The 20,839-nt window shown below is 37.9% G+C and overlaps 1 protein-coding gene and 1 long non-coding RNA gene across 2 annotated transcripts; both read right to left on the reverse strand.

The window, feature by feature from the left end:
* Nucleotides 1–8,364: 8,364 nt before the first annotated feature.
* Nucleotides 8,365–20,370, reverse strand: LOC126590400 (uncharacterized). Its single transcript, XM_050255863.1, has 14 exons — nt 18,884–20,370; nt 18,655–18,771; nt 18,353–18,501; nt 16,414–16,624; nt 16,058–16,328; nt 15,814–15,961; nt 15,451–15,732; nt 10,768–12,094; nt 10,532–10,648; nt 9,960–10,096; nt 9,663–9,873; nt 9,323–9,563; nt 9,093–9,243; nt 8,365–9,018 (listed from the first exon to the last, which is right to left on the reverse strand). The coding sequence occupies exons 1-14, from the start codon at nt 20,226–20,228 to the stop codon at nt 8,728–8,730; spliced, it is 4,998 nt and encodes a 1,665-aa protein (XP_050111820.1). The 5' UTR covers nt 20,229–20,370; the 3' UTR covers nt 8,365–8,727.
* LOC126589812 (uncharacterized) lies at nt 10,183–10,525 on the reverse strand. Its single transcript, XR_007611946.1, has 2 exons — nt 10,373–10,525; nt 10,183–10,335 (listed from the first exon to the last, which is right to left on the reverse strand). It is a non-coding gene; the product is annotated as an uncharacterized LOC126589812 (long non-coding RNA).
* Nucleotides 20,371–20,839: the final 469 nt, after the last annotated feature.

The raw sequence follows: 20,839 nt of genomic DNA on the forward strand, positions 1-20,839 counted from the left end.
TAGAAAGGTACAAGACGATATCAGTGTAAGCCCAGGATCATAACCATGGCAACTGTCAAGTAAGTCCTTAAGTATTTAAGAAATACTAAAGGATAAATTCCTCAAAGATTGAGGAAGAATCAGAGTAACGTAATGGAAGCGTAAATGTATTAGATTATGAATCTAATCCATCATTGGATGTTTCTTCATTATGAATGAAGAGATAAACGGATATCTCTTTATTATGACTAAAGAGATATTTGGATGGAAACATTAAAGTAATGACTTTAGTGTGTTCCATTATGAATGCAAAATATATTGCCATATAGAAGCTTACAACAATGTTGTTTGGATGAGAAAGTTCATTTATGAACTCTCTATTCGGTTCCAACCAGAAAGTGTATCTAGTGTATCGACACTATGACACTAATGGGGCGATAGCTCAAGCCAGGGAATCAAGGTCTCATCAAGATCCGAACTCATATGAGAGACTGAACCACATGATTGAGAATCATGTATAATGGTGACGTTGTTATTCTCAAGGTTGCTTCTATGGATAACATATAGATATCCATTGCCTAGGCCTACTATTCAGCCATTTATGAAATGACTACAGAAGAGGTATCATCACTGATGACTAAGCTGATTGGCTCTAGTGCAAGTGGGAGATTGTTGGAAATGTGCCCTAAAGCCAATCATATGATGATACTTTACGGACATTTTACATGTTAAACTAATCTAGTTTAATATAAAGGGCAAAGATTATTGTTTGAGCCGTCTCATATAAATGTTATATGCTTAAATGATAAAGTCCAAGGAATATGTGATTGGAAGAATGTAATCTAATGAAGTTAGATTCATGAGACCATTCTTTCGTAGACACATCCTAAATGTTCCTGATCATAGGATTGCCAATTGGGCATTGACAGTCCGTCAAGATCGGTACGTGCTATGTCTTCTCTCAGGGAGAGTGACTAGTCTCGAGTCATTGGTGTGTGTGACATCAAGACAAGTACGTAGGTGCTCAGTAGAGAATGAGTTCACTGAACGTGATCAACGAAGAGTTCTCATACTCATGTCACATGAGAACTCATGTTTGGGATAATGCAAATTAGTCCTTTGACCTGAGGCATCACAGTTGTCTTGTGGTTAAGTCCTTGATCTTTGATTATGTCAAAGTCACCCCATCGGGGTGTCCACGGCATCGTTGGGGTTAAGCCACTTAGTCATGGAGGCAAGTGAATGCGCAACAAGGGATCTCTAACCTTCAAACCGTTTGAGGGAGAATACTCTATGATATGATTTAGAATCTCTGGCCAGAGTATGAATGAGATTTAGAAAAGTCGTTCTAAATCACATTCAATGAAATCATATAAGCACACGAATCACATTGGATAGTAGACATGAATAAATAAACTATCAAACCAAACAATGTGGTCAGGAGTATTAGATTAGAGAAAGACCGTATTGCATTTGTAATCCCAAACTGAATAGGTTTTCTCTACCTCTTCTGATTAGCTTGGGTAACCATGATATGTTGCAAGGTGTCACTCATGGTTTGTGGAAGCCCTAAACGTGTGTAATCACTAAAGGGAGAATTGAAAGTAAGTTTCAATTCACAATCGATTTGAAATGGTTTTAATCGCCCACTGCCTCGCTAAAAGGAACATAATGGATCGCACACCATAAAAGGTGGAGATTGGAGATTAAACGGAGATGAGTAAGAATGATTAAATGGTTTAATCATTTATTTATGGCAAGGATTAATTAATATGTTAATTAATCAAACGAATAAGTTCGTTAAAGACCTCGGGATATGTTTTGGACCTTAAGGCCCAATGGGCTTCGAACGTCAAGCCCATTGACTTAAGTTGTATGACAACTTAATGAATAATGATTCACTAAAACCCAAAAGCCCAAACAACACCCCATGGCCGGCCATTTAGAGGAAGGGTAGTGAACTTGCTTTAATTACAAGTTTGCCACTTAAATGAATAAAGGTATAAATATGACTTTATAGCCTTTTTATTCATTAGGGTTTCTTTTAGAGAAAATTGGTGAGAACTTGTCTCTCCATTTTCTCTCTAGGAGGCCGGCCCCTTGGGGGGTGCATCTTGCAATCCCACTACTCCAAGGTCACTCATTTCTTCTCCAATCTCTCCTTGGTGAAGAGACTTAGAGTTTCCCTACTTTGGGAACTTGGAGAAACCTATTCTTCCATCCAAAAATATAGATTTAAGATGCAAGGAATGAAGGCCCTCTCTTTGGGTGATTAGCCTTTGCTTATGCAAGGAGGAATCTACAAAGGTATAAATCTACAAAGGTATAAATCTCAACTCACTTTGTTTTGAGTTGATTAATGGTTCACCAATCTACTAGGCTTTGAATTTCTTGGTTAATGTTTTGTTTTTAAGTGCATGCTAGCATGATTCCGCCTTTAATTGTTAATTGCATGCTATATGATGTTGCTTAAATGAACATGTTTTCACAAAATAATCCTTCATTGCTCAACAGTGTGAAAGCAAAATTTGTATATGTTGTCTCTCCCACATTTTCAAATTTCTAGTTTCTTAAAAAAAAAAAAAAGAAATTCAATAAAGCTTCATCAATGGAGGACAATTACAAATTCTCAAAAACTTCACACTATCTTGATCAAGATAGTGTGAAGCAAAATCAATTCGTGGTACCCAACAAAGCTTCACCACAAAAGCTTCACCAACAAAAGCTTCATCAATGGAGGACAACTACAAATTCTCAAAAGCTTCACACTATCTTAATCAAGATAGTGTGAAGCAAAATCAATTCATGGTACCTAATAAAAGCTTCAACTCCAAAGCTTCACCTCCAAAACTTCAACTCCAAAGCTTCACCTACAAAAACTTCAACACAAAAGCTTCACCTACAAAACTTCAACTCAAAAGCTTCACCTACAAAGCTTCACCTACAAAGCTTCAACTCCAAAGCTTCACCTACAAAGCTTCAACACAAAAGCTTCACCCATAATAGCTTCACCCATAAAAGCTTCACCAATAAAAGCTTCACCCACAAAAGCTTCACCCATCACAAAAGCTTCACCTACAAAAGCTTTACCCACAAAAGTTTCCCCCACCACAAAAGCTTCACCTACAAAAGCATCCACCCATCACAAAAGCTTCACTCACAAAAGCTTATCCCACTACAAAAGCTTCACCCACAAAAGAAGCTTCCCCCACCACAAAAGTTTCACCCACAAAAGTTTCCCCCACCCATAATAGCTTCACCCATAAAAACTTCACCAACAAAAGCCAAAAGCTTCATCCATAAAAGTTTCACCCACCACAAAAACTTCACCTTCAAAGCTTCAACTTCAAAGCTTCACCTACAAAGCTTCAACATAAAAGCTTCACCTACAATAACTTCACCTATAAAAGCTTCACCCACAAAAGCTTCACCCACCACAAAAGCTTCACCTAAAAAAGCTTCACCTAAAAAAGCTTCACCAACAAAAGCTTCACCCACAAAAGCTTCCCCTACCACAAAAGAAGCTTTCCATACCACAAAAGCTTCACCCACAAAAACTTCCCCTACCCATAATAGCTTTACCCATAAAAGTTTCACCAACAAAAACTTCACCCACAATAGCTTCACCCACAATAGCTTCACCCACAATAGATTCACCTACAAAAGCTTCACCCATAAAAGCTTCACCAACAAAAGCTTCACCCATAAAAGCTTCACCCACCACAAATAAAAGCTTCACCAACAAAGCTTCACCCACAAAAGCTTCCCCCACCACAAAAGTTTCACTCATAAAAGCTTTACCGACAAAAGCTTCCCCCACCACAAAAGCTTCACCCACCACAAAAACTTCACCTACAAAAAGTTCACCCATAAAAGCTTCACCAACAAAAGCTTCCCCCACCACAAAAGCTTCACCCACAAAAACTTCATCCACAAAAACTTCACCCACCACAAAAGGTTCCCCACCTACAAAAGCTTCACCCACCACAAAAGCCCCACTCACAAAAGCTTCACCTACAAAGCTTTAACACAAAAACTTCACACTATCTTGATCAAGATAGTGTGAAGCAAAATCAATTCATGGTACCCAACAAAGCTTCAACCTCAAAACTTCACCTATAAAGCTTAAAATATATATATATATATATATATATATTTTTTTTTCTTTCTTTCAGAAATTCGAAAATTCGAGAATTAAAAAAATAAATAGTTTAGGCCTCATCGTCTTTGGGCCTAACAACTTTCATAACAAATATATATGAAAGAGGAGTTTTGAGCTACCACTTAGAAAGGAAAATGGTAAAGTTTTGTTACTTTGGAAACTTGGCTACTAGCGAGATACCTCATTCGTCAACTCCCTCAACCAGAGACTACCTTGATAGTCGGAAGTCTCACGACCACTCAGTGACTTGGATTTTTTCAAGTCTCCAACCGAGAAGTTTTCCTCACTCGAAAAATTAAGGGAGCACTACCTCAACCTACATGCTTCACTCACAAAGCTTCAACATACAAGATTCAACAAAAGGAAAAATTCAAAGAACTTAGTGAAGAAGGCATTGGTGTATTTAACACAATACGTTGAAATGAAGCAAAGCTTGTTTATTGATATCTCCGATAAGTTACAAATATGTACATATACATGAATCAAAATAAACAAACAAGAGGGAGCCTTCACAAAGGTTGCTCAGGAGAAGTCTCAACAGTCGGCAGAGCCCCAGAAAGAGGAGGCACCAGAGGGTGATTATTCGGAGCCTCAGTACTAGGCAGAACCCAGAAGGAGGAGACACCGAAGGTTGATCATTTGGAGCTTTATTACGCGGTAGAGCCCCAGAAGACGAAGGCAATAAATGCCTTTGGAACAAACTCACAAACCTCTGATGATCAAGTAAAATCTGACCATCAGATTCCTGCAGCTGGTCAAGATTCCTCTTCATGTTTGTAGCATAGTCATGTACGAGCATGTGTAACTTTTTATTCTCATGCTTGAGCCCTCTGATCTCCTGTTAGAGACTTATCATTTTAGCTGCCAATGATTCAACTTGGCGGGTTCGAGCAAATAGGCGTTGGGCCATATTAGACACATAACTTGCACACTGAACACTGAGAGCCAGATAAACCTTAACAGCCAACTCATCAGACCGTTTGGAAAGTAATCTGTTATCTTTGGGAGTGAGAAGGTTACTGGCCACCACCGTAGCAGTCATATCATTCTTCATCACAGAGTCCCCAACGGTAAAAGGACCAGTAAGGGATAAGAAGGATGGGCGCCATATGTTGTCTTGAGAATGCATGGCTCCCTCTTCCCCAAAGTTCAAGTCAAAACGACGGTCGGTGGGCTAGACATTCTCAGAAATGATGAAGGAGAAATGAGGTGCAATAAATCTCTAAAGTAAGGGGGAAATTCCTAAAAGCAATAACTCTCTGAATGTACTTCTTGCACACAATTGGTGCCCATATAAAAGAAAGGACAACATGGCCGTTGGTTCAAAAATCGAAAATGCACCACTCTCCGGATTCCGAAGAGGCACCACTTTCACACGTAACATCAGCTCCTCGGGTACCACAGATAACTTTGCCAAAGATTTCTGACAAAATTTAGACACATAAATTTTGAAGGTCCAATTACCCTACTATTACCCACAAGGGTAAAGGAACAGCATCACTGCTTGATAACTAGAAAGTCTCAATGTGTGTCAACCTCCGTACTACGTGGCAAGGCAGACTGATAAAAATGCCCAACCTTTACTCACATTCGAGAAAACACTCTCAGCAAGATTGCTTGCTAAAAAATCGAAGAGGCACCACCCTCCGAATCTAGAGAGCCAGACTCTCAATATGGTTACTTTATCAAAAATCGAAAAGACACTGCTCTCCGAATCTCAAGAGTCAGACTCCCAACAGGATTACTTTCTCAAAAATCGAAAAGGCACCGCTCTACGAATCTGGAGAGCCAAACTCCAAACAGGATTACGTGCTAAAAAATCGAAGAGGCATGACCCTCCGAATCTCGAGAGCCAGACTCCTAACATGATTACTTTCTCAAAAATTGAAGAGGCACTACTCTCCGAATCTCAAGAGTCAGTCTTCCAATATGATTGCTTTCTCAAAAATCAAAGAGGCACCGTTCTCGGAATCTCGAGAGCCAAATCCCCGACATGATTGCTTGTTCGAAAACCGAAGAGGCACCGCTCTCCGAACTTCGAGAGCTAGATTTCCTTGGATAAAGCTTGTCTGCAATCTTCACATGCAACATCAGCTTTCCAGATACCATAGACCACTTTTTCAAAGTGCTTTGACAAAGTTAAAACAGTGAAGCTTGCAGCTTCCACTACATTGTTATAACCAAGAAGGGTAAAGGAATAGCACTACTACTTGTTGTTAGGAAGACTCCTATATATGTCGACCTCCATCCTCCACAGCCAGGCAGACCTGCAAATAAAAAAATGCTCAACTTTTCTTTACATCCGAGAGGGTACTCTCAGCAGAGTCTCTCGAAATGCTCAGCTTCTTTTCCTTCCGATAATACCTCTGCAAACAAGCCACAACAGAGCAAAAGTATCTCATATCATCAGGGTTAAAAGCAAGAGCATCTCATATCATGCTTTTTCTTTGTCTTTTCCTTTGGCATTATTCTTACCTGCAAGACAAGGAGAAAGAGAGCAATCAGTCAGCACTTTGAATCAAGCTTCCAGTCAGGAACTGACTGTTTGGAACCCCTTGCCTGATTACTTACCTGGCATTGCTCTCGAGTACTCATCTTCAACATCTTATGCTTCCAGAGAAGATACCACATCTGAATGAGGAGCAAATAGGCCAAGTGAGAAGGATACAAGAAAACATGTAGAGACAAGCGTAACAGAACACGTGCCGATGCATCCACTACTTTGTCAACAGCAAAAGTATTCCATATCATCAGGGTCGAACGTACTCTAGATTTACTGGACTTGTTTTGACCCTCAAATTCTTGAGTCGGCCTTATACTCTGGAGGAAACCAGAAAACCCTCCAGCCCAATTTAAGAATAGGCCTATGGAAAGTTACTTCTTCAAAAACAAAAATATCTCTTATCATCTCTTCTCTATTTGCTTCTCCTTATCCTTGTTGCTGTTTACGACACAAGGAGAAGGAGAACAATCAACCGTAAGCCGAAGTCGAACTTCCAATCCAGGTTGCTTGCTTGGAAGTCTGTTTGCTTACCATGTCTGTTACCTCCTTCGGCAAATCTCCTAGCTCGGCGACTTGGGGGACTCCTACTATAGGGTTTGTATCGCACTTGACCAAGCCCAAAACTACAAGTAAGCTTCAAGTGAAATTGGTACATTACCTTGTGCATGTTCATTGGTTAAAGATACCACCCCTTGATAGAGGAAAAGTACTTCCAGAGAAGATGTCACATCTATATATGAGACAGATAAGGCAAGTGAAAATGATACCACACTTCGGTACTTAGAAGTTTCGTGATTACTCAATAGCTTGGATCTTGCAAGTCCTTAACCGATGAGCTTCCCTCACTCGGGAATTTAAGGAAGCACTGTTTGTACCATACTTGACTAATCCCGAAACTACTGAGCACCGATCAACGTTATACCGTCAAGGACCCAAAAGAGTTTCCCTCAAACCAGAAGGCTAATCACAGCGCGACACGTGTCAATGTCAGAATGAAACTAAAAACTAGAAACTAGAAACTCTCTTCTATAAATAGAGATCATTCTCTCACAATATTTCCTAATGTCATTTGTACTAAATCATTCACTAGTACTCACAAAAGGAGAGCTTGAACCTATGTACTTGTGTAAACCCTTCACAATTAATGAGAATTCCTCTACTTTGTATACGTAGTCAATCTGGGTAAACCACGTACATCTTGTGTTTGCTTCCCTGTCTCTATCCATTTACATATTTATCCACACTAGTGACCGGAACAATCTAGCGAAGGTCACAAACTTAACACTTTCTGTTATACCAAAGTCCTCGCTGATTTTGTGCATCAATACCTTTAATGGTTGAACTTGGAGAAGGAAGAAAAGTGGGGGAATACATATATTTAAATGTGCACACTGGGGTTCTTCCGCTTCTTAACAAACTAGTTCGAATCTCCCCGATAATCCTTTTTTTTGGTATAATCATTAACTCCAAAAGGAAGTTCACAAAAAGTATCAAGCAGTTTCGAACCCAAAACAATTCTGCATGAGTTGAAGTGTCTGACCACCACCACACTGGGCTTATTTTTAGGTGTTTTCTGCTTAAAGTTTATACAGGCCCCTAAAATCTTGCCCGCCCTGATGCTAACCTTGAGCAACATACAATTTAATATCTGACCATAAAGTCGCAAATATGCATCGTACCCTAAGTTAAGATTCACTACCAATCTGAAATTTATCAGGAATTGAGAAAACCTCCAAATTTATTGACTGAATAATATGAAAATTACAACCCAAAGGTCATGTCCGAGAGTAAAATGCTAAGCCCTTCTATTGTGCCTGTTGGAAAGAACATACGAATCACTCGTAGCCTCATTCAAAAATTGTTCAACAAGGCACTATGTACATACGTAAAGAAAGATGTATATCAATGTAGTATAGAAGAATAACCAAAATTTCTTTTATCTTTCTTGTCTGCTTTGAACCATCTATAACGAGCCCCATCTATTGGTCAATAACAGACAGACCACTTGGATCTGTATATCAAACTGCTTGTTTCCTGACCACGCACGTGTTAGGTGTTTAACCTATACACAACTAAACGACCCTTATCGAGGCTCCAAAAGCGTAATTGATATTTCATTGGTTGAAGATGATTGGTTACCTGCTTCGTGTGATTCCATTTTTGTAAAGAAACCAGGTTGTTTGGGGTGAGTCAATGCAATCTCACTTCCCAACATTATAACCACAGATGCCATGTTTGGCCTGTCCTCAGGATTATGTTGCACACATAGGAGACTAACGTGGATGCAACGTAACGCTTCTGATAGCATACATGAGCCTGCTAAACATGTATCAATAAGTTCTAAAGGCCGGCCTTCGTTCCATAATTTCCACGCCTGAAACATGTCAAAAAACTCCGTCAATTTTTATCCATTGGTCTCTATGTATGAAGTTTATTCTTGCTACTTACATGTCCAACAAGGTTTTGGCTGTGGTTTGGATGGTAGAATCCCTTGTTTTTTATTCCACTTATGACCTCCAAGACCAAAATACCGAAGCTAAAGACATCTGATTTGACAGAAAATAGCCCATCAAGAGCATATTCTGGTGCCATGTAACCGCTGTAAAACATAGAAACATCATAGATCAGTGAGAACATAATAATCCGTTCTCGTGGCAATAATTTCAAGAGAAACTTACTATGTTCCAACCACTCTGTTTGTATTTCCGCCAATCTGATCACCTCCAACTAATATTCTAGCCAAACCAAAGTCTGAAATTTTTGGATTCATTTCATTATCAAGTAAAACATTACTTGCTTTCAGATCTCTATGAATAATCCTTAGCCTGGAATCTTGATGCAGATAGAGGAGACCCCGAGCAATTCCACAAATAATGTCGAAACGTTTAGGCCAATCTAACAGCAATTCTCCTGTTTGATCTGGCAAGTTCATTCGAAATCCAACTTCAGTTCTGTACACAAACCTATATATGAAATTATTTAAAGCAACAATATTTTATAAGGTACAATGTTTCAAACCGAAAAGAAAGGAATCCAGGCTTTTGTTGGGCATGTATTCATAAATCAGCATTTTCTCCTCCCCTTGAACACAGCATCCAAGAAGCTTTACGAGATTTCGGTGCTGAAGCTTGGCAATCAGTATAACTTCATTCATGAACTCATTAAATCCTTGGCCAGAACTTCTTGAAAGCCTCTTCACAGCAATTTCTTGTCCATCTGCCAGGGTCCCCTGACAATTTACAGTATCTCAATATAACGAAACACATGATGAAGTGATTAGTTTGGCCCGTATTATGAAGCAGATTGGAACTTTACCTTGTAAACAGATCCAAAACCACCTTCTCCGAGCTTGTTATCGCTTGAAAAGTTATCTGTAGCAGTTGCTATTGTGGTCACGTCAAAGAGCGGAAGCTCCAGGTCCTCTTCATTGTTCCGATTTGTTTCTCTTACTTCTGTTTCTCATGTATTAGAATGGACTTCATGTTAGCTATGTAAGAGTAAGCAAATTAAAATTTGTATATGCAGATGGAATATGTACTAGGTTAAACATATCTCTCAACCAAATTATATTTGATAAAATCTTAAATACATTTCTCTGAAATACTCATCCAACTCATCCAAATAAAATAAAAAAAATCCGGGACAAGAATATTTAGCTATAGCCTTCAAGTAAGAGCAAGCAAACTAAAACCTATATATGCAGATGTGAAGAGCAAGCAAACTAAAACCTATATATGCAGATGGAACATGTGCTAGTTTAAGCATATCTCTTCTAACCAAATTAAACACAATACAACTTCAAATCCCTTCTCTCAAATATCTATTCAAATACAATCAAAGAACATCCACGGATAATGTGCAAAGATGGCTCATTCCACTTCATCTACCTTTTAATTTTGTCCTCCTTCGGTGAATGTAATATCCAGCTAACAGAAGACCAGAAATTATTGCTGCTACGGTAATTGCAACTATCATTGCTGTCTTCAATCGACGATCATTGTCTTCTAAATGATTGTAGACAAAATAAAATTGCGACGAAAAAAGAGAACAGGGAAAAATTAAGGTCAATTAGTTAATTTTGATAGAAGCAGAATGGACTTTGTATCAGAGCAAATTTCCATACCTAACTCAGAAGCTGACATTCGAATATATAGCTCCTGCCCACCAACCAGAAACTGCCTGATATCTGTTAGTTCACCGAACCAGATGACACAACCAGTGCCTCCTCCTCTGATATCCGAGCTTGTATAAGCCATACATGAACAGTTGTTCAAGCATTTGGCTCTGCATTCCTCGAGATTTATAGTTTTGTTCACCCAAGAAAGTGTAGTATCTGGTAATTTCAATCCAGAAAATTTAAGAAACCCATCTTTATCTCTTCCATGGCAGCTCAGTGGTTTCTTCCGCACACATCCTAAAGACCAGTCGGTTAAATTCCATTTTTCTTGGGACTTAGGCCTGAATCCTTTCAGGCATTGGCAGACTGGATTCTCACCTATGATACATTTTCCATTGGCTCCACAGAAGCCATAATGATCACACAAGTCCCTAGGTACCGATGAATAGGCCCTCCAAGTTTGATCCGCTTCAATCCATGTAAATCGATCACGCGACCTGGTGGTTTGGTTCAAAACTATTCTTGAGATTACAGACTTATCTTGAAGGTTGTACATGTAGTACACTTCATCTTCATTATACACAAATTTGAAACTGTAAAGTGGATTAGGCTTTAATTCTGGTGAACCACTGAATCTCAGTCCGTTCCATGGGCCAGTACGATAGTATTTTGCAGTGCCTATACGCACATATGCCTCAGGATATGTATTAAGTTGCATTTGGATCCCGTAAGTGAAATCTCCCGGACAAGGGTCTTCTGAATTTTTCCATGCTGATAAACTTCGTTTTACACCAGTCCTCAAGTCCCATCCCATCTTCATTCCTGGTAACAAAGTATCAGAAGGATAATCGAAGCTTTGCCACAAATGGGTTCCTGCGACGACATCTCTTAGGACTAAATTACCAGAATCCAAAAGCTCTACCCTTGCACTTTGGACATTTTTAACTGAGCTTGTCCACCAAACGACACTCTTATTCTGACCCAACAGCACAAGATTACCTGTGCCGTTTATCATCAACATGCCGGAAGAATCGTTGATGGGGTTGCATCGGTTTGCAACCCAAACAACAGTTCTAACTGGAATGTTCTTGTACCAAATCCCCAAGTAACGGTTCGTGGAACTACCTGAATTGAAGAAACCAAGCTCAAAGCTTCCATCTTTCGAAACCAAGGTCGTGCCATCACGAACAGACTGGGAGGGACTAATGCTGTTAACTGCAAAGCAAATTGTGGATAACAAGAAGAGCAAATTAGTACCGATCATCAACGGAAACAAAAGATGAACCATTGAACTTTTGTTCTTTATCTCCCTTTCTACTGGGTTTGATCCAAGTTAAGGATAGAACTAAAAAAGACCCCAGTGATTGTTAATTGAGAAGATCGGAGATGTATGTCGTGAAGGATTCGTTATTGACCGGTAACTACGTATAGAAAGCGGGGTATAGATTTTTCAGCGTGACCGTAACACGAAATATGTGTATTATAAAGTTAATAATTTGAATTAAAAATTTTCATCACTTATATAAAATACGAAATGTATTACTTATGTTCCGATCATAATAAAAAATGTCTAGGAATAGCTGTTGTTCTTTCCAAGATGTTCATTTGTCAATAATGAACATTAAATAGTACATGCTCCAATTTTCGTAAAGCAATCAAGAAACCCATCTTCTCTGACCTCCCACTTCCTATACACTATTATCTTTTTCTATTTTATGTGATTACGGTTAAATCATGTTAATATTTTATATTAATTTTTTTATAAAATAAAATAAAATAAAAAATAACAATAATATAAAATATTAACGTGATTTAATTGTTACCACATAAATAGAAGGGGATAAGAATGTATAGGAAGTGGGTGGACCGATAAGCCAGATCCTACTCATTTTCTCATTCAACCATCCGACAGTGTTGGAAAATGAATGGTTTTCAAGTAAAAATAAATAAAAACAAAACTGAGTATCTTTTATTACCTGCTCCCTCGATCCATCACGTAATTGTATTTAGCTCGGGCCCATTTTTGCTCACTATACACTACCGTCTTCACCTAGTGTGATTTACGTGATTTTATCATTTTATTACACAAATTTCGAAATTAAAATTCATTTAATGATAATTATTATAGTGATGAGCACATTAATTTATATTTTAATAATAATTCAATTATTACCTCATATAATTTACAAAATTTAATTTAAAAATTGATTTAACTAGATATTTTCGTACAATTGATTCATACATTGGTAGGTCAAAAGAGTGCATCAATGATCGGGCCCCATCAATGAATGAAAGACCAACTCCTTGGAGTCCTTTCACATTCGTACAGGCTGCGTCTTGCCTCTTGGTTGTTGTTTTCTGCCATGTGAATATGGCAGCCTATCAATATCACCGTCAGACGGGAGGATTCTCCTTCATCTTTATTTGAAGGGTCACAATTAAATTACATTAATATTTCACAATAATTTGTTATAGAAAAAAAAAAATGAAATGTGTGAGAGGATGGGAGAGGGAATGAGAGAATAATAGAAAAGAAGAGAATCTTATTCCGGAGTTCACAGTTTATGGGAAACTAAAAGGTCTAAAACAAGTTTTGAGTTTTTTTTTGCAGATGACATAGCAGATATAAGAAAGGAAGCTCGAACGTTATTCCTTGGCTAGAAAACAACTAGCAAACCTATAGAATTCTCTAGGAAGAAAGAAAGAATACACTCCAATTTGACTAATAATAGGAATAAGATTACAAACCTAAGGCCAAGATGACCTATCTCTAATGTTCTTAACCTATAAACCCTAGGAAACCAAATAAAAAAGGAATTAAACAAATAATAAAATATTAAAAAGATCTTAAAATATTAAAATCCCCTTTTTGGTAATTAAAAGGTAGAATTAGGCCAAATTTTGACTCCGGCCAATTGTGAATCAACAAATATCCATTTTCAGAATATGATAGCATTAAATAAACTTTTAACACGCGAATTACTAATTCTTCAATTACTTTTTTTGATTGTTTACCTGTTCCTTCTTTTACTTTTATGGCATGTGAAATAACCTTATTATTATCCAACATCATCAGATTTTGAGGTCCATCTTCAATACTACATAACACTCAAGTACAAGTGTTTTAACTGTTAGATTTTAACCTATTGACTATTTGTGAAATTTTTACTTTCTGGAGTTTGTTCCATGTTTACGAGTGTTAATCGAAAAGGTTTTTGCAGCCATGATGATGGCATATGACGTGTAATGTACTTTGTTGGTCAAATGAGAAAGGTTTCATTTGATGCCAACATTATAGTTCCTCTACCCTAACATCTTTCCAAATGTTATTGATCATGAAGTTCTAGAAGCCACTTTTAATTACATCCCCTTAACAATTGTTCGCTTTCTTTGTTTGATGATTATTTTTTGTCCGGATATCCATTAACTACCTCATGTAAAGGGAGCTATGGACGGACGGAAGGAAAGTTCATGTCAATTGCAGGACAGGCTGGCTCTCGATGATAACAGACTGGCACCTAGCATATCTACGGAAATGGAGCACAAGCGAGCATGTGATGGTAGTGATGAGGACCCCGATGTGCCTCCTGGTTTTGGTTGATGAGTTTCCATGCATTTCAGTTTTCACGGTTACTATTTAACCATCAAATTTTAGAGACAATGTAGTCCAGGATCAATCTATGGTAACCAATTAATGAATTTTATATTGAGTTGTTACAATAGGAAAGTTCTCTATAATTCTTTGATAGAATGCGCTATGTAGACATATGTTGCGTGTTGAAAAATGGCCCTGGGTATTTTGTGTATTCAAAATTATTAGTTTCATTAAAACTCCGTATACCGCGCGTAGCACGCCTTTATGTACAAAAAAGCCTTTCGCATGCGCAAAGCGCATGCAAAAAGACTAGTATGTATAATATGTGCGAAACTAACTTTTCTCAAGTAAAATATATACTTAAGTTTAAATGAGTATCAAGATTCAATACAGTACAAGCGGTTTGGTTGAATTCGATTTGGGCTATTAACTGCGCCGAACCTGAATATCAGATATGTTGTCGAACTCGATTTTAACAATTAAAGGGTTATGCAGGCAGCTTAGTTACAAAAGTTATTAAGATTATTTTTCTTTGTACTACTTGAGGTCTTATATTTGATTCCAATTCCATTGTTGTATTGAAGAATAAAAATAAAAATAAAAGACTTAGTTTCTTATGTTTCCATAAAAATAGAGAAAATAATTTGACAAGATTAGCTCTTTATCAATGATCGCATGTGAGACACCTATCATTCAAGAAAATAAGCACGGGCCACAAATTCTAACCAATCAACAACCAGATTATCTTCTCAATAAATATTGTCGCAAATATAAAACTCCAATGATTCAGCTTTTGTATAAGTGGTGAAGAACCAGAGTGGAATCGGTTCCAATCCAAAACCCAATCCCTTAAATCAGGGGTTTACTTATGCATGGAATCGAAGACAATCATTTAAATTAGGGGTCCCTTCTGATTCATAAGAGGAACAACAAGGCTGCATTTGATGAAGTGCAACAGAAGCTGGCTGCTTGGAGAAGACTGACTCAACTGAGGCCTACTGAGATATTATAGCCAAATGGTCCCTATCTTGCCTCAATGCTTGAACCAAGTAAAGACGGCTATTTATTTTTCAATAATGGATAGTCGATCCTCATCGAGGATCCAAAACCGTAATGGATAATTCGTTGCCTGAACAAGGACCTCCTTCATGCGATTCTCTTTCCATAAAGAAACCGGGTTGTTTGGGCGGTGCCAATGCAATCTCAGTTCCCAACATTATAACCACAGACGCCATGCTTGGTCTATCCTCAGGATGATGTTGCACACACAAGAGACTAACGTGTATGCAACGTAACACTTCTGATAGCACGCATGAGCTTCCTAAACATGTATCCATAAGTTCTGAGTGCCTGCCTTGATTCCATAATCTCCATGCCTGAAACATTCCAAAATTTCTTCATCAATTATAGGCCTTATCTACTATGGAATAAGAAGAAATATTACACTTGATACTTGCATGTCCAATAAGATTAGGGCTGGTTGGATGGTAGAATTCCTTATTTTTTCTTCCACTAATGAGCTCCAGTCCCAAAACACCGAAGCTAAAGACATCAGACCTCACAGAAAATAGCCCATCTATAACATATTCAGGTGCCATGTAACCACTGTACAAAGTACAAACATTATAGAGAAGTGAGATCACAAAACAAACCATTCGTGACAAAAGTGGATCAATAGAAGGTACTGAAACACAGACTTACTATGTTCCAACCACTCTGTTTGTATTTCCACCAGTTTGATCTCCTCCAGTCAATGTTCTAGCCAAGCCAAAATCTGAAATTTTCGGGTTCATTTCATTGTCAAGTAAAACATTACTTGCTTTCAGATCTCTATGAATAATCCTCAGCCTCGAATCTTGGTGAAGATAGAGGAGACCACGAGCAATTCCGCAAATAATGTTGAAACGTTTAGGCCAATCTAACAGAAGTTCTCCACTCGGTTGATCTGGCACGGGTAAATCCGAATGCAAAACTGCTTAGAACCGATACACAAAATTATTTTAGAGCTATTAACAAATTAGTTCTGCAAAACTTTATAAGGTTCCAAAGGTCCAAACCGAAAATGAAGGAGTCCAAGCTTCCGTTGGGCAAGTATTCATAGATCAGCATTTTCTCCTCTTCTTCAACGCAACAACCAAGAAGCTTTACCAGATTTCGGTGCTGAAGTTTCGCAATTACTATAACTTCATTCATGAACTCGTTCAATCCTTGGCCTGAACTTCTTGATAGCCTCTTCACAGCAATTTCTTGTCCATCTACTAGTGTCCCCTGGAAATTCACTCTATCTCAAATACTGCTAACTTGAAAAGCTTCGGAATGTATTAATTTGTTTGACAATAAATGCTATGAGGGTAATATAGCAACTAAGTTTGATGTTGCTAAAGCTTTTGACACTCTTTATTGGGCTTTCCTAAGTTTGATTTTCATTCTTCTTTTGTTCAGTAGATTGGTTCTATTTTTCATTCAGCGCACTTACCAATTCTCTTTAATGGCTCTCTGGTGGTCTTTTTCAGTTGCAGTCGTGGTGTTCGACAAGGTAATCCACTTTCGCCTCTTTTTTTTATTGCAGTCATGGAAAAGGTGTTGTTCTCCATTAAATGAGGGTGGTCTTGGCATTCGAAATTTCGCTTCTTTGAATCAGGCTTATCTTCTGGAAAAGTTTTGGGACATCTCTGGTCACCTCTCTTTCGCGGTCGTTTTTTCAATAATCATGGTTTGCCCTCCTCCTTGTACAAGAGTTCTTCTATATGGCCTGGTCTTCGTCCTCTTTTTTTTGAATTACAACACAAGTCATGTTGGATTATTTGTTCATGTCAAAAAAAAATTCTTTTTTGCATGCCAATTTGTTGGATAAATCCTTAATTGAAGTTTTAAATATTCCAAAGGCTTTGGGAAAAAACTTTGCATGCACGGGTCTCCAATTTTATTGTGGATGGGAATTGGATTTGTTCTGCCTCTCTCCATGATAGTTTACATCCTATTTGGATCAAATTTGGTCCTTTGTTTGCCTAAGACTACTGAAATTGATGAGACATTGGTTTGGGCTGATTATTTTGATGGTCATCTTATGCTTTCTCGTGCCTATGATATTAAACAGAGCAAGCGACCTTTGGTGGTTTGGGACCGTTAGGTTTGGAATTCTTAGTTTCATCCTTGAAAATCTCTTTTTCTATGGAAATTTGTTACAGATTCTTTATTACAGGATAGAGGCTTTTCTCTTCCCTCCGTGTCTTCCCTTTTTGGATGTAATCCTTCTTATTTGTTATTTATATAAGACATGTTTTACTAACAACTCACATATTATTGCATACACCCCACATTTACTTTTTCAATTAAAATTTATCCTAATACACCCCACATACTTACTCGTAATACCCTCATCCCACACTCTCAACATACACCCCACATTTTCTACATACACCTCATACTCTTCACATCTTAGGTGCAAATACATATTTTATGTTTTTATTTTTTTTTATTTTTTTTTTTTACCCCACAAACTCTTCACATCTTCAGATTTTTGTGATCACATATGGCTAGAGTTTATTAGTGTGTGATTGTCATTATCAACCATACTTTTTTCAAGGAATAACATTCATAACACAGCTATTGGCATGCCAATGTCGTTGAACTCACTAAAACAATAATAAATATGAAGTCATACCTCATGTAAAGCTTCTGAAACGTTGATTTCATGTTACATTTGTCAAAAGTAATTTTTTTTTTAATTAATGTGTTTGTAGTTCATTGGTTAGGGTTTTGTTCTATATGTTATCTTGAGAGTGAGAGTAGTTTAGAGAGTTATGAAGATAAATAATCTTGAAATATACACGTTAAAAGTGATTTGGGTGTATTTAGAATTCGTTTTTTTTTTAACCTTTTAAGATCAAAATTGTCATTGCATATTCAGGTATACAAATCATTTAATATTAAATTTTATATGGGGTGTAATGAAAAAAACCTTTATATAAAAATTTACTTTGAAAAAAAAAATACCTTGTAAACAGGTCCAAAGCCACCTTCTCCAAGCTTGTTATTGCTTGAAAAGTTATCCGTTGCACTAACTAATGTAGTCAGTTCAAAGAGCGGGAGCTCAAGTTCCCCATTTCGTGCCCCTTCATTGTCCTGATCTCTTTGTCTTATTTCTGTTTTCTCACATGTAGTTGAAATGGACATTGTGGTTAGCTATAGCCTTTACAAAGAATAAAGCAAACCAAAGCTTACATATACATATACCATATATCTTTAAACAAATTTAAACTCGATATTGGAAAGATGGTGAGGGTAAGTTAATTTACCTTCAAATTTTTTCCTGCTTCGACGAATGTAACACCCAACTAACAGCAATCCAGAAAACACTACTACTACCACAGCTGCAACTATCACTGCTGTCTTCACTTTTCCATCATTTTTTTCTTCAGCCACAAAAAGAAGGGTCGGTTCTTTTACTTTGATAGAAGCAAAAGGGACTTGCAACGTAAAAAGTATTTAACAAGCAACTCATGAATCATGATACAAAATACATACCTAACTCTGAAGCTGGCATTCGAATAAATATTTCCTGCCCACCAGCCGAAACCTGTGCGATATCTATTAGATCGCCAAACCAAATGGTGCAGCCAGTTCGTCCTCCAATATCCGAGCTTCTATAAGCCGTACAGGAACAGTTTTCCAAGCATTTGGCTGTGCATTCCTTGAGATTTATAGTTTTGTCCACCCAAGAATGTGTAGTATCTGGTAATTTCAAACCAACGAATTTGACAAACCCATCTTTGTCTCTTCCCTGGCAGCTTAAAGGTTCATTGCGCACGCATCCTAGAGACCAGTCCGTCAAATTCCATTTTTCTTGAGACTTAGGCTTGAATCCTTTTAGACATTGGCAGACTGGACTCTGACCAATGAGACAGTTTGAATTCGCTCCGCAGAAGCTATAACGATCACACAAATCTCTAGGTCTTGATGAATGTACCGTCCAAGCTTGACTTTCTTTCTTCCAATGAAAGCGAGCGCACGAACTGGTAGTTTGGTTCAAAACTATTCTTGAGGTAATAGACTTAATGGTTGGGTTGTACATGTAGTACACTTCACTATCGTTGTAGACAAAGTTGAAACTATAACGCGTACTATGCTTTTCTGATGCACCACAGAATGTAAGGCCATTCAATGGGATGGCACGATAGATTTTTGAAGTGCTGTTCCGAACGAATGCTTGAGGGTATGCTTGAAGATCCATTTCAATCCCATAAGTGAAGTTACCAGGACATGGGTCTTCTGCATTTTTCCATGCTGATATACGTCGTTTTAGACCTGTCCTCAAGTCCCAACCCAACTTCATTCCCGGTAACAATGTATCAGAGGGATAATCAAAGCTTTGCCACAAATAGGTTCCGGAATTTCCATCTTTCCCATCTGTTAGTACCAAATTTCCAGAATCTAAGAGCTGTACCCTTGCACTTTCGGCATGTCTAACTGAGCTTGTTGACCAAAAAACAGTCTTATTCTGACCCAACACCACAAGGTAGCCTGTGTTGTTTATCATCAACACGCCAGACAAGTCAGTGATCGGGTTGCATCTGTTTGCCACCCAAACAACAGTTTGAACGGGGATGTTCTTGTAGTTGTACCAAATTCCCAAGTAGCGATTCTTGGAGCTACCTGGACTGAAGAAACCAAGCTCAAAGCTTCCATCTTTTGAAACCAAGGTCCTTCCGTCAAGTATAGACTGCGAAGGACCAATGCTGTCAACTGCAAAGGAAATTGTGGACATGTACAGCAGAAAGAGCAAATTAGTACTGACGATAAGCAAAAAACCAAAACCCCCCATTGAATTCTTTTTGTTCTCGAGTTCCCTTCCGCATGGTAATGGGATCATTCAAGCTAAATATATAATCAGAAAGAAAAGATCCTTGCGGTTCGATCATTTTCCATCCCAATTCGGACGGCAAATAATTTTGCAAAATTCCGAAGAATGGTTAACCTCAGACAAGTCAAAAGTAGAATTTTTTCGTTGCCTCCTGCTTTATCTATAGTAGTCTTAACTTAATAGATACGTCCGTTCGTGACATGAGCCCGTGAATGGTGAGGCCGTACAAGCCTGGAATTGAAGACAAAGCTTGTTTTGGAGTAAAGGAGAGGAATCCTCTTGGTTCCTTCCTCTCAACAGTTTGTTGTCTATATAAATGCCAATCCAGTCATTATCAGTTCTGATTAGACGGAAACCAACCCAAGAGTTTACATCACAACTTCCCAAGCTAAAAGATATTTCCTGATTTTTCCTTGGTCAACTTTGAAATTTCAGAAGAGAAAGAACATAGAAACTTTTTGTGGTTTTGTAGTTGATGATTAATTCTGAGGTTTTGGTTCTTTCTAACTGTCTTGTTTAAAGAGTAAGGCTATTATTGTAGTCTGACAATCAATTCTTATGTGTAGTTCAATTCGTCAAATCAATTATCATCCTTTCATTATATATACTAGCATATGGGC

This window comes from Malus sylvestris, chromosome 11, assembly GCF_916048215.2.
Source record: "Malus sylvestris chromosome 11, drMalSylv7.2, whole genome shotgun sequence".
Taxonomy (NCBI): Eukaryota; Viridiplantae; Streptophyta; class Magnoliopsida; order Rosales; family Rosaceae; genus Malus; species Malus sylvestris.

Bases quoted from the DNA above. Each gene is read 5' to 3' on its own strand.
- LOC126590400 (XM_050255863.1), bottom strand. From the start codon at position 20,228: ATGATCCCATTACCATGCGGAAGGGAACTCGAGAACAAAAAGAATTCA. The intron at 15,962-16,057 runs GTAAGTCTGTGT...TACTTTGTACAG, and splicing joins AACAGAGTGGTTGGAACATA to TGGTTACATGGCACCTGAAT. The intron at 9,244-9,322 runs GTAAGTTTCTCT...TATGTTTTACAG, and splicing joins AACAGAGTGGTTGGAACATA to CGGTTACATGGCACCAGAAT.